Source organism: Marmota monax, unplaced genomic scaffold (genome assembly GCF_021218885.2).
Source record: "Marmota monax isolate L192 unplaced genomic scaffold, Marmota_monax_Labrador192_F-V1.1 WCK01_AAM20220418_F8-fsc00320, whole genome shotgun sequence".
In the NCBI taxonomy this organism is placed as follows: domain Eukaryota; kingdom Metazoa; phylum Chordata; class Mammalia; order Rodentia; family Sciuridae; genus Marmota; species Marmota monax.
Genome location: NW_026694783.1, coordinates 983,057 through 995,821, shown reverse-complemented (window position 1 = coordinate 995,821; position 12,765 = coordinate 983,057). Strand labels below are relative to the sequence as shown.

The 12,765-nt window shown below is 43.8% G+C and overlaps 1 protein-coding gene across 1 annotated transcript in view; it reads right to left on the bottom strand.

Annotated features, from left to right (window-relative positions):
- Fmo5 (flavin containing dimethylaniline monoxygenase 5) overlaps positions 1-11,617 on the bottom strand; it is a 36,928-nt gene extending 25,311 nt beyond the window's left edge. The window contains exons 1-3 of the mRNA XM_058573058.1: positions 11,491-11,617; positions 9,003-9,127; positions 1,462-1,618 (exon numbers count right to left, since the gene is read on the bottom strand). Of these exons, the coding sequence (XP_058429041.1) occupies positions 1,462-1,575 (114 nt within the window). The 5' untranslated portion in view covers positions 1,576-1,618; positions 9,003-9,127; positions 11,491-11,617. The remainder of the gene's footprint in view (positions 1-1,461; positions 1,619-9,002; positions 9,128-11,490) is intronic.
- Between the last annotated feature and the right edge of the window lie 1,148 nt (positions 11,618-12,765).

The following is a 12,765-nucleotide window of genomic DNA, read 5'->3' as shown; positions in this document are numbered from 1 at the left end:
AAATCCAGCTACAATGTGGGGGTCCCACTCTAGGCCTGAAGAATAACTGACATGTAGCACTATGCAGAACCAGCACTTTTGTAAGTGATTGATGTAATTATTCATCCACTTATTCCCCAAGATAAATGTTTAAGGTGGGTATTACTATTATCCCTTTGTAAAGATTAAAAAACAGTGGGCACAGAGAGGTGTAATGATTTGCCCAAGGCCATACTTCTTGTATAGGACAGTCTTTGAATCTAAAGCAGTGCTTTTAACCTGCACACTAGGGTGTGACTGGATTCCAACAGTAGAATTTTCTGTTAACTAAAAAGCGAATTAACAGGTTTTTCAGCCCACATCTGACTGATTCTGATAAAGGTATAGGGATTTGCTAAGGGGATCCATTGTAGATATGAATAAGAGTATTGTCAGATAGAATTAGTTCCCAAAATGAAGCCAAGATATAATACTTTTGTTCTACAAAGTAATGTCATAAGGCCACTTTTTAAATTTTATTTTTTTGTAGTTGTAGATGGACAGAATGCCTTTGTTTTTATGTGGTGCTAAGGATTGACCCAGTGCCTCACACATGCTAGGAAAGTGTTGTACCACTGAGCTACAGCCTCAGCCCAATCTACTTTTAAGCAGTTGGCCAACACTGTGTTGGTTTTTATGATGGGAAATATATCCATGGCACCTCAATTCCATTCACTGGTTCAGAAAATGAGTTTAAAAGCAAATCAAATTAGAGATCAGTGAAGATGACTGATATTTTTGGCACTTAATAGTTCTTTGTCATTTAAGTATATGATATTTTAAGTGGTCACTAACAAGTTGCAGGATTGGATGCATATTCAAACAATGTGACTCCACAGCTGCGTATATGCAAGGACATGGAAACCAAGGTGCAGGTGCTCTCTGCCCTCTGCTCTCTCCTGAAAGACAAAGGACTGTGAACTTCTCAATGCAAGAAGTTTAAAGCAGACAATTCTATCAGAGTTAATATTTTATTCAAGGACTAGAACTGTCAGAGAAATAGCTGGATTTTCTTAAAAGGAAAAATGAGGTTGATGACTGAAGGTGGAGGGTGTTCCTGGAAGGAGTTGTTGGCAGGTGATTCTAGCTCATTTATCTTTAGGACACATCGGAAGCCACCACTCCACATTTTCTAACCCCCATGTACTTTCTAAGGTGTGTGGCTTCTTACTCATTCTCCCCTCTTCTGAAAAACAGCAAAACTAATATAAGAAAATGTCCTCTGTGGATTTTATAAACAGTAGAATAGGGAAAAGAGTCACATGTGTGATGCTTTTGCAGCCCACAGAGGGAAAGAGAAAGCCTCATAAAAGGTGGGGTGGGGCTGTTAAGAAGCCAACAGTTTAGTCACTATCAAGCTCGCATATTACCTGACATGAGGTAGCATACTGCATGCACCCAGCTGCAAGGAGGGATTCTAGTACTCAGGGACACAAGACTGACCTGATACCTCCAGAGCCCACCAATGTCATCAGTCCTTTCAAAGCAAACAGGTTCCAAGTCCTCATCCAGACAGCACTTGATAGAAGAGAGCCCGGAGGCTCTTTTCTTGGTCATGGTCTTCAGAGATCTTCACCTGGCTAGGGCAATGCCACTTGTCCTGAAAAAAGAACAGGAGACAGAAAGCACACGTGTATCAACAGTTCTTAAGAAAGACAGCTGCCTTCACACTCAAATAAATGCTGTAACAAGAGGTGACTTTGGGTTGCCCTCTTTAGAAGGAAGCTCCTGCAAGGCCCAGAGCTGAGGAGCGCTGTGGTGTCATCTCACTCTCTCCTGAAGCACCTGGCTGACCCTTCAGCTGAGATCGGAAAGTTACTCTGGCTTTCTGCTGTAATGACAGAAACATAAACTCGGCAAGTACCAGCCCAGCCCAGGGGCAGGCACACCTGGCCCCACCGCCTTTCAGCCCACACCCCACCCGCTCATTGGCACCAATTCTCCCTCTCTTCACTGGAAGAAAATGTGGGTTGGACCTGCTTTGGACAGGAAAAGAAATCCTGTACAACTTGTGTGTTTTTCAGCTGCGGTTGTGGGCGGTGCCCTTTGACTCCCTCTGGAGAGAGGTCTTCTCATCTCCTGAGCTCCCCCACCGGCTGCCTCCACTTTTAACTTCCTGCTTTTCCCTTATAGGGATACACTCCTACTACTGAAGCCAAAGTGTAAACAACTCCCAAGCAAGCATGATGTGAATGCCTAAATGCGGAACAACTACATTCCTGGGCATCCATCCAAATAGGTGATCCTACCCTCTTCTCTGCCTCCTCCCCACCTCATGGCCTGTATCCTGGCTCTACCCTGCTGGTAGAAATTTACTTTAAAATCCCCAAGCATGTTTTAAAATGCTTTTAGCTGAACTCTAGCTGGCTTCATTTCAACTCTTTAAAATCTGGTTAAAAATAGAATCTTTGACTTAGACAATCATTTTACTCCATCAGGAAGATGCCTGTCCAATATATGGTCTGAATTATATTAGAATACAGTTAGCACACAATGGTGAACAGATGGTCTCCACATCACCTCGTGGGAGAAGGAAAGAAGTGAGGATCAAAGGTGGAGTCCTGTGTGTGTGTGTGTGTGTGTGTGTGTGTACATATGTATATACATACATATATGTGAGGGGAGAAGTTACCAGGGATTGAACCCATGGGTACTTAACCACTGAGCCACATGCTGTTATTTTTTATCTTGAGACAGGGTCTCACTAAGTTTCTTAGGGCCTCACTAAGTTGCTGAAGCTGGCTTTGAACCCGTGATCCTCCTGCCTCAACAACCTGAGCCACTGGGATTATAGGTGAGCACCACAGCATCCGGCAGAATGTTTGTACTTTTTGATATGGTTCTGTCAAAACAGTTACTCATCAAAATATTCCTTATCTTTCAGTGGACACATCAAGTTGACCCCATCACGTAATTCTTATTTTAAAGAGCTGCTATTAAATTTTGCTCTGGATTCTCTTCTCACTTTACTCCTGCCACACTTTATTAAAACCTTTATTTGGGGCTGGGATTGTGGCTCAGTGGTAGAGTGCTTGCCTAGCATGTGCAAGGTGCCTGGTTCGATCCTCAGCACCACATAAAAATAAATAAAATAAAGATCTTGTGTTTTGCTACAACTAAAAAAATAAATAAATAATTTTTTTAAAAAACCTTATTTACTAGTGTCTGTCCTCACAGATTACCACCAAACAGAATGCTTTTTGTCACTAAGTACCTTCCGTCTAATGCTACTTTCTCCTAGAAAGAGAAAGCAATGCTCTCTCTCTCGCTCACTCGCTCTCGCGCTCTCTCTCTTTTCCAGTTACTTAAATGTATCTCCTTTGAGGTTTCAGAAGAATTAGTTTCTCATTCCATCCCTCCCAAGACGTATGGTAGTAGAAGGGCCCAGGGATGTTTAAGAGTAGGACATCTCATATGCAACCATCAATTTCTATTACTGGGCACTGGAGAAGGCAGGCAGGTGTTCTTCCAGTTAATGAATCACTGGACCCCAAGGAGCTATATCTGAATCTGAGAGAGACAACTGCATGTCACCCAGACATACAATTTAAGTGGGGTGCAGTAGCCAGATGGGACTGGGGTTGTCTTCCTTGGGGTGGGAATGAGCATATCAATGAGAAGAATTAACATGGAATTTTAGTGGCTAGACAAGTAGCAGACACTACTGGATACCCATTAAAATGTTATCTCCTCCTCTTACTATATAATATATCCCTTTGGAATGGGATTTCCTAATGAGGAACTGTATTTTCCTGGTTCTTTTTGAAGCTATGCATAAATTCATTATTAAATTATCACCAAGGAACAGAAGAAGAGAAAATGTGAGCAACTTTGACCTAAACTTTTTAAAGAAAACATCTTGATCTAGTCTTCTACTCCTTCTCCTTTTTTTTTTTTTTTTGTTTGTTTGTTTGGAATGTTGATAACCAGACTTCTGGAAGCCAGGAATTGAAGTTGATAGGTTTGAAATAGTCAGGGACCTCCATCCATGGAAAAAGGACCCTTTAGGACTAAGGGATAGACACCTTAGGGGAAATAAGACAACCCAGCTAGCTCTCAGTCTTATGGGGTTAACAGTTGTACTAAAAAATTACAAGTTAAAAGTACACCAGTCTCAAGACCATGGGAGTGAATAACATACCAGGAGACAGGAGGCTGGGAAAGTCATCTCAGCCTCCTGAGACTAGGTGGTTAACACATAGGCCAGCTAGGCCAGACAAAGCAAGGTCTGCACTATTCTGAAAATATTAATAACAGTCAAAAACATGCAAAAATGTTCTTCAACATCTCTAACAATTACAGAAATGCAAATTAAAACTACGCTGAGAGTCCATCTCACTTGAGAATAGTAATTATCAAGAATACAAGTAACAGTAAATGTTGGTGAGACTGGGGGGAAAAAGGTTCACTCACACATTGCTGGTGGGACTGCAAATGGGTACAACCACTCTGGAATGCAGTATGGAGATTCCTCAGAAAACTTGGAATGGAATCACCATTTGACCCAGTAATCCCATGCCTTGGGTTAAATGCAAAGAACTTAAAATCAGCATACTACAGTGACATAGCCACATCAATGTTCATAGCAGCTCAAATTGAGAATAGCTAAGCTATGGAACAAAGTAGGTACCCTTCAACAGATGAATGGATAAAGCAACTGTGGCAACTGTGGTATATACACACAATGAAATATTCCTGAGCCATAGGAAGAATGAGACGATAGCATTTGCTGGTAAATGGATGGAACTGGAGACTATCATACTAAGTGGAATAAGCCAATCCCCCAAAACCAAAGGCTGAATGTTCTGATATGCAGATGCTAGCACACAATAAGGCAGGGAGAGAAAAGAACAGAAATACTTTAGATTAGACAAAGGGGAATGAAGGGAAGGGAAGGGATGAGAATAGGAAAAACAGTAAAATGAATTGGACATCACTTTCCTATGTTCCTATACACATATATGACCAGTATAACTCCACATCATGAACAACCACAAGAATGGGAAGTTATACTCCATGTATGGATAACATGCCAAAATATATTCTACTGTCATATATAACTAAAAAGAACAAATTTAAAAAATAAGTTAAAAAAAGAAAATATTAATGGCAGAGACTTTCCTAGATAATAAGTGCTCTAGGTGATGAGGGCCAAACACATGGGCAGAATGTCATTATTAACCAACAGTTACCTTGACCTTATTCTCATAGCCAAATGCACACCCAGCAGAAGACCTAAGGTGGAGACGCAAGCTGGAAATGAGATAGGAGATACAGGACACATGAAGAGGTGTGATGGAGACTCAGGCCCAACTGAAGTTCCACCTCTACAGGTGAGGACATTGAGACACACACACACATCTATGCACATATAGACACTTTTTGAAAATGATATGAATTAATACTTACATGAAAGTTTAGGAAAGATTTTAACCACCATGGAACTTATTTGGTTTGTAGAGTTTTCATGGCGGGGTTAGGAACCATCCGATCAGGCACATTTAAAGCTTCAACTCAGACACCACATCCATTCACATTCCAAAACAAAGGACATGGGCTCTGCCCATTCAGAGAAACAGAAAGCCACATGTCTAAGGGCTGGATGCACAATAATCCCACAGGGGAGACAGTGGATAGTTGGGAATAGGAATACAACCTACCAGAGTCGGCTACCCATGACACTCTGTCTGTTTACCTTCAGAGACCACAGCTGTGGGCCATGCCTGTGGACTTCCAAGCTAAGGAGATTACCATGGTACCTCGACCATAAAGGATAACTCTTGACCTCTGGAGTCTTTACTGGTGAGATGCGGGCAAGTTTATTTCCATCTAATGTGTTTTGGTCCTTCACAATATCCTGAAAATTCGAATTTGTTTATATATATATAAAGGTGGTCTCATTTAGTGTTCATCACAGTGCTAAAGGACAGCTCCCACTGTCCTCACTATGAATCACCATGCACCAGGGGCCTTTCAGATGCACTCAGGTTGTTCAGGCCCTCTGATGTTGAAGATTGTTTTACATGCCATTTTTGAGCATTTTGGCTTAACGTTGCAACTGTACCTCAGCAACACAGATACATGTGCAACAAGTATGTTCATTTTCAAACCTAAGACCCAGGCTTTGTGAAGTTAGGATATAAGACGGCTTTGGGTTCTTACCAACCCAGAGGAAGAGGAAGTCAGAGAGAGTTCTTAGGGTTTCAGTATAGGCTGAATCATGAGAATATTTTGGCTTCATGTAATTTTACTATTGATAACTTGCTGCTTATGTAGAAATTTGTCAGAAAAGTTCAGCACTAGTAAACAAAAGCTTCAGGGGCTGGCTAAGTGGATCACATAAAACCTTTCCTGCTGGACAGAGAACAAAAAGTGAAATCATTGTGACTAATTTGAAAACGTATTCAATTAGAGAGGAAAATAAAAGCTGGGTATGAAGGTACATGCTCGTTATCATAGCTATTCAGGAGGGTAATGCAAGAGGATTGTGAGTCTGAGGCCAGCACTGGCAACTTAAAATAAAATAAAATTAAATTAAAAGGGGTGGGGATGTGGCTTATTAGGAAGAGTGCTTGCCTAACGTGCCCAAGACCTTGGGTCCAATCCCAGTACTGCAGACAAACAAAAAAGGAAAACAAGAACTGTTCTGTCAAATAAGACACACAGGCAAGTTTCAGTGCAGAGCTATCTACGTCTCTGACCTATGTCCTCAAAGATTTATTTGAGAATATTTCAGTGTGTGCCCTTCAGTATAGGAAAGGAGCATCGATTCTCAGAGGTCACTGTGCCAGGGTGCTGTAAAGTACTTCTAGTTTTACTTAAATGTACATTCTTCTTAGTATATCATCTCAGGCTCTTGGGCTCTCTGAGTTTTAAAATTATTATATAAATTTGATGCCTAAGATATATAATTACATCAAAGTCAAATGTGGTCTTTCCTTTCTTGGGAGAAAGAAAACCCAAATTTCTTTCAACTCAGTGGAGGGCACTGACCTAATTCTAACCTTAGCCCAAAGGTCCAAGTTCATGTACGCAAGAAGAGTTCTGTACACGTTTTCCCTATGGCCACATCTTTTACTCAAGCTCCATATCTGACTCACCAGATGCTGCCAGCTAGTATCCTACTGTAACACAGTAAACACAGTGCAACACAGTGGACAGCAAACGCAGCCTCTTCACAAACCTGTGCTACAGTCACGCTTGTTTGGGTTGGGGTTGAAGATGCTAAGATCTACCAAAACATGATTTGGTCACTTATTGTTATTGTGTTGCTGTTGACCGAGGACATTTCTCTCTCTATGTGGAGAGATGAAACAATTAATGTAAGCATCATTATTGTATGACCAGAGCAATGAATGAAAAAGGGATTGAGCTAGATTTCATTCAGACAGTTAATACTGACTCGCTAGAAAATATTGAACAGGTTTTCTAAACTTTCTGTGCCTTCGTTTGCCTACGTGTTAAATGTCCTCTCTTGACCTCAGGTTATATCAATCAGGTCCTAGATTTTTCAATTCCTCCACAGACCCCTCACTGGGACATCTAACAGTATGTTTTGAGTGCTTCCTCAGGCCAGACACCGCTCCAGGAACAATCGAATACATCCTGAAGGTGACTTTATGGTCTTCCCTCCCTCACACCAGCTTCTCTCTCTTAGAAGTCCTCAGTGGTGGCATAAACATCCATATCCCAGGGCAGAAGCCTGTGGGAGCCCACCTCGGCCTCTCGCTCTCCCTCAGCCCTGTGGTCAACGATGACCAAACCCCTTCAAGTGCATCGTCACTATCTTTTTTCTCTCAGCACTAGAGAGTGAACCCAGGCCCCACATATGCTAGGTAGTTGAGCTGCATACCTTTTTACTTTGCAGACCTTTTACTTTACAGACCTTTTATCTTGAGAGGTTCCCACTAAATTGCCCAGCTTACCTTGAACTTGCCATCCTCCTATCTCAGCCTCCTTAGTACCTGGGATTACAGAAGTGCTCCATTGCACCCAACTCAGTCACCAATTCTTAAAATATATTTATTATCCCTTGCAAATCTTGTCTCAATGTCTTTGCATGTGTGATCTCTCTGCCCTAAACCTTCTTCCTCTGATTTCACAAAGCTGGCTTCTCATCATTCAGACTATAATTCAAATGTCATCTTTTTACTGATCTCCTCTTCCACCCACTCTATCCAGAGCTGCTCCCAGCCCCATTCTCACTATTGTGACCCTGTTTGCAATCTTCTTAGCAGTGTACTACCTTATTTGTATTCCCCTTTCTTTTTCTATTTCTCATCACTAGAATCTAAGCTCCATAAGTGCAGGGACCTTATCTAACATGTTCGCCTCTCTTCTAGACACTGGGGACATGACCAACGTAATCACACTCTATGGTACTCATCTGGCAAATGTCCACTCAGTTCTCTACCTCTTCCCCACCTGCAGCCAACACACACCATGCTGCTTGGTCTCATGTCCATCAACTTCACGTGGCCCTCACTGCTGCTTGGCAATGGTACCATATTCCTCTAGTCCATTCCCTCTCCTTTTTCCCCAGACAACTGTTTCACATCTTTCTGTCTTCAAACCTCCAACCCCTTCCACCCAAGCTCACCTGATGACACTGTTCCTTATTTCATTTGGACAATAGAGTCAGGCTCTCATATTGAGCCTGTCTGTGCCCACCCTCTACTTGTGCATTGGATCCCACCCCCTTCACTCCAGAACACTTCCTGGATCATTCCCATCAGCATCCAATTGCTCTAACATCACCCACCTTAAAATAAACTGCCCTTACTGCTAGTTATTGCTGCCAGTTTTCTGCTTCCTTTTACATCAAAACTCTTCCAAAGGGGTGAGAGAGTCTGTCTCCACCTTCTTCCCTCCCATCTGGTTTCAGTCACTGCGTCAGGCACTGGACTCCTTGCCAAGGCCACTGGCCATCATGATGTCACCAATTCAGTGCTTACTTTCTATCCTTTCTTCACCCCACCTCTTACCTGCATCTCAGGTAGACCTTCACCAGTGAGGCTCTACTCCTTTGTCCTTAGGGATGCCATTCCTTAGTGCTCATATGATTTCACTGGCTGTTCCTAGTCTCTTCTGCTGCCCTTCTTCTCGATTTCTAAATATTAGTTGACCAAGGATTAGTCTTTCTTATAGTTCCAGTCACACTCCTGAGGATATTAGAACCTAAGCTCCATCCTAAAATCATGACTTCCTTATTCATATGCAGTTCTAACCCTTTCCCCTGAACTCTAGAATAATCTATCCAGTTACCTATGCCAAACCTATTCTTGGGTCTCTGTAACTGTGTCACGATACTCTGTCCAAAATTGAATTGTTTTTTTCTCGACATGAATTCTTTAAAAAAAAAAAAAAAGCTTTCAATGTGTGTATTTTAAAATTTTAACGAACATAACAATACATACTTTCATATTTATGGGACACAGTGTGATATTTTGGTGTATGTATATAATGTGAATTAATCAGATCAGGGTAATTGATCTATCTATTACCTCAAACATTCATCATTATGTCATGTTAGGGACATTCACAATCTGTAGGGCATGATAGAAGAAAAACCATTTTGGGGGGCTGGGGATGTGGCTCAAGCGGTAGCGCGCTTGCCTGGCATGCGTGCGGCCCGGGTTCGGCCCGGGTTCGGTCCTCAGCACCACATACAAACAAAGATGTTGTGTCTGCCGATAACTAAAAAATAAAATATTAAAATTCTCTCTCTTCCTCTCTCAAAAAAAAAAAAGAAAGAAAAAACATTTTGGTGTGCCAGCTTTGGAGTATATGTGTGGTTTTGGGAAGAGCATAAGGCAAAATCTACTAAAAATAGATATTGAAAAAAGCATCCTGGCTACCACCTGGGTTTGACTCTTCTTTTGATATCCCATCCTTCTTCCTGTAACTTGCATATGGGTTTGTAAGTAAGCCTCAAGGTTTTTCACATTTGAAATAGGCCTCAATGGTGCTCATTAACATATCTATCCATTAGCCTCCAGGTGTGGGAGAACCATTGTGGCAGAAGTAAGGATAGCTAAACTGGAGTTCTGGATATCAGCTGTTATGGATTTGAGATATTGCTAACCCTGCATTTATAAAGCTCAGGAGGCATGAGGATGGTGGGTTGTTTCCCCCTCTTTTATATATATATATATATAAATCAGGGCCAATCCTGAAGGGGCCCTGGGGGGAATTTCCTTTGGAGGCTCTTTTCCACCCTCTCGAGGAAGGTGGCAAGATCCTTGGTAGCCCTCTGAGTCCCCACTGGCTCCTTGCTGGCAAATTTTTATGCTCCCATCCAAAGCTAAAATGTTCAAATTTTTCATTTCATTATTTTGCCAATTTGAAGGAAGCTGTTTTCCTCAGGCAGCGCTGGAAGGCCATTCTCTCTCCCTATCAATGTCCCCTGGCAACTTCAGAAGGCCCTGGGGAGTGTCCCAGATTCCAGCTGCCACCGGGCTGCCCAGGGAGCAAGAGCCTGTGAGATTGTGCCTCCAGGTTGGGTGGGTAGGTCCAGGCTTGGGCTGGCAGCAGTGGCGGCCAGGGACTCCGCTTGGCCCCACCCCCGGGCGGGCCTGGCTGGGCCTCTTGCCTGGCCAGTGGGCCCTAGGCCAGTGTCTAGGCGGGGCACCTCCTTTGGGTGACCGGGCTGGAGGGCACCCCATTACTAGTTTAAAGGCTTCCCCTCAATATCAAATTTGGACTTATAATCCTTTTGCCAAATGAAATCCCTTTTTACACTGGGGGCAGGGCGTCTTAGACGGAGTTTGACCTTTCCAGACGCCGGAGGACAGTTTCAGCCCAGGAGGACAGTTTCAGCCCAGGGCGAATTAGGCCCATCCTTGGAGATGGCCTCTTTTTGAGTCTTTTTTTTTTTTTTGTAAGAGGGCGGAGAATTTCCACGGGGAGAGGGATGACAATATGGTGGAGGCCGTTCCCCATCCCGACTGTCTACCATGTGTTCCGGGACAGGGGCAGTTAGTGTGGAATTTAGGGGACCAGGCCAAGGATTGGTGGAAGGAGGAGTAGGTGTCTTAAAAGGGTCTTTGTCGCCCCTAGATGTTCCTCTTGAGGGGCCAGGAGAGAAACAGGTGCTGAGGGCAGATAGTCCCTCAGAGGGGGGTCCTCTCCCAGGTTAATTTCCCTCTTCCTCACCAACTGTTCTGTGGGGTCCCAGGTGGCCCAATGCCTGAGGGCGGAGTGGGATGGGGACTCAGACGCCCGGGCGCTGGTGGGGCCTGCAGCGGGCCACAAGAAGAAACACCTGGGGCTCCTGCCGGCTGGCCTAGCTCCCTCTCGCAAACCTCTCCCTCCTCCTCCCCCTCAGCCATCAGCCAGGACCCCAGAGTGTCAAGGTTTCCCAGACCTTTTTGGCCTGCGCATCCAAGATCTCTGAACCTCGGCTTTTGAGCATAAGAGCTGGGTCCTTATGCCTAGTGTGAGACTGCCCCATCTTTCCAGGGTTACCCTTACCTGGCTTGGCTCGATACTCTCACCCCCGCGTGGGGCGCCAGATGTCGGGGGTTTAGCCTCCCTGTTCCCTCCTGACCTGTGGGAGAGACTGGGAGAGCCCGCCCCAGCCAGGACAGGCCAAGAAAGGTACAGGTCGGCTGGCCGTCTGCACCCAGCCCTCCCTTGCAGGAGGACAATCAGAAGCGCCAGGGAGAACAGTCAAAGCAGGATCTCGTTTAACGAGAAAACACACACAGCTAACATGATGTACAGGAGCCAATCAGGGTAAAGGTCAGCAGGGTGGGGAGAATTTACATCTTCACCCGTCCTACAGGCAGTAACGGGAGACAGGAGCTGTCCCTGAGGGCAGAAGGGTTCTGAGCCTACCCTAGAGGTGGTCCCATTCTTCATCACAACCCACGGCCATGCCTTCTGGCTAATCGCCAGGTGCTCTCTTAGTCACCTGTGGCCCCAGGACCGGGAAGCGGGTAGCAGCCAGCAAGTTAAGTTTCCTCTTTTCTGATGCAACATGCCCCACATTACATCATGCCCTACAACAATCCTCTTTACTATTTTGAAATATTCAATTAATTACCATCAACATGAGAACCCCACTATGCTAGAGAGCATTAGAAGTATTCCTCCCATCCAGCTGGACCCTGTGCCCATTAACTCGCCTTTCTCCACCCCTTCTTCTTCCCAGTTCTACTCTCTACTTCTGTGACATCAACCTTTTCAGTTTCCACATTAAGTGAAAATATGTGGTATTTGTCTTTTTTTGTGCCTGACTTTTTTCATGTAACATAATGTCCCTAGGCTCATCCATGTTACTCTAAATGATAAAATTTCATCTTTTTTGGGCTGAAAAAACTTCATTGTATATATATGCCCCATTTTCTTTATTCATTTATCCACAATGGGCACATCTTGGCTACTGTGAAGAGTGCAGTAATAAGCTGGGGAGTGATATCTCTTTCACATACTAATTGTATTTCCTCTGGATATACACTCTATAATGGAACTGCTGGATCATATGAGAGTTGTATTTCTAGTTTCTGTGTGTGTGTGTGTGTGTGTGCGCGCGCACGCGTTTGATGAGCCCCAGAGTGTTTGTCTTAATTGCTGTACTAATTTACATTCCTACCAGCAATGTATGAAGAGTCCCCCTATTTCTGCATACTTGCCAGCACAAAAATGAATATTGATGTCCCCAAACTCTTTGCTGCCTTCCCCCTTCGACATGGTGACTCCATTCTATCAATGCCAAATTGTTGAAATCATCTTATATTCTCCCAT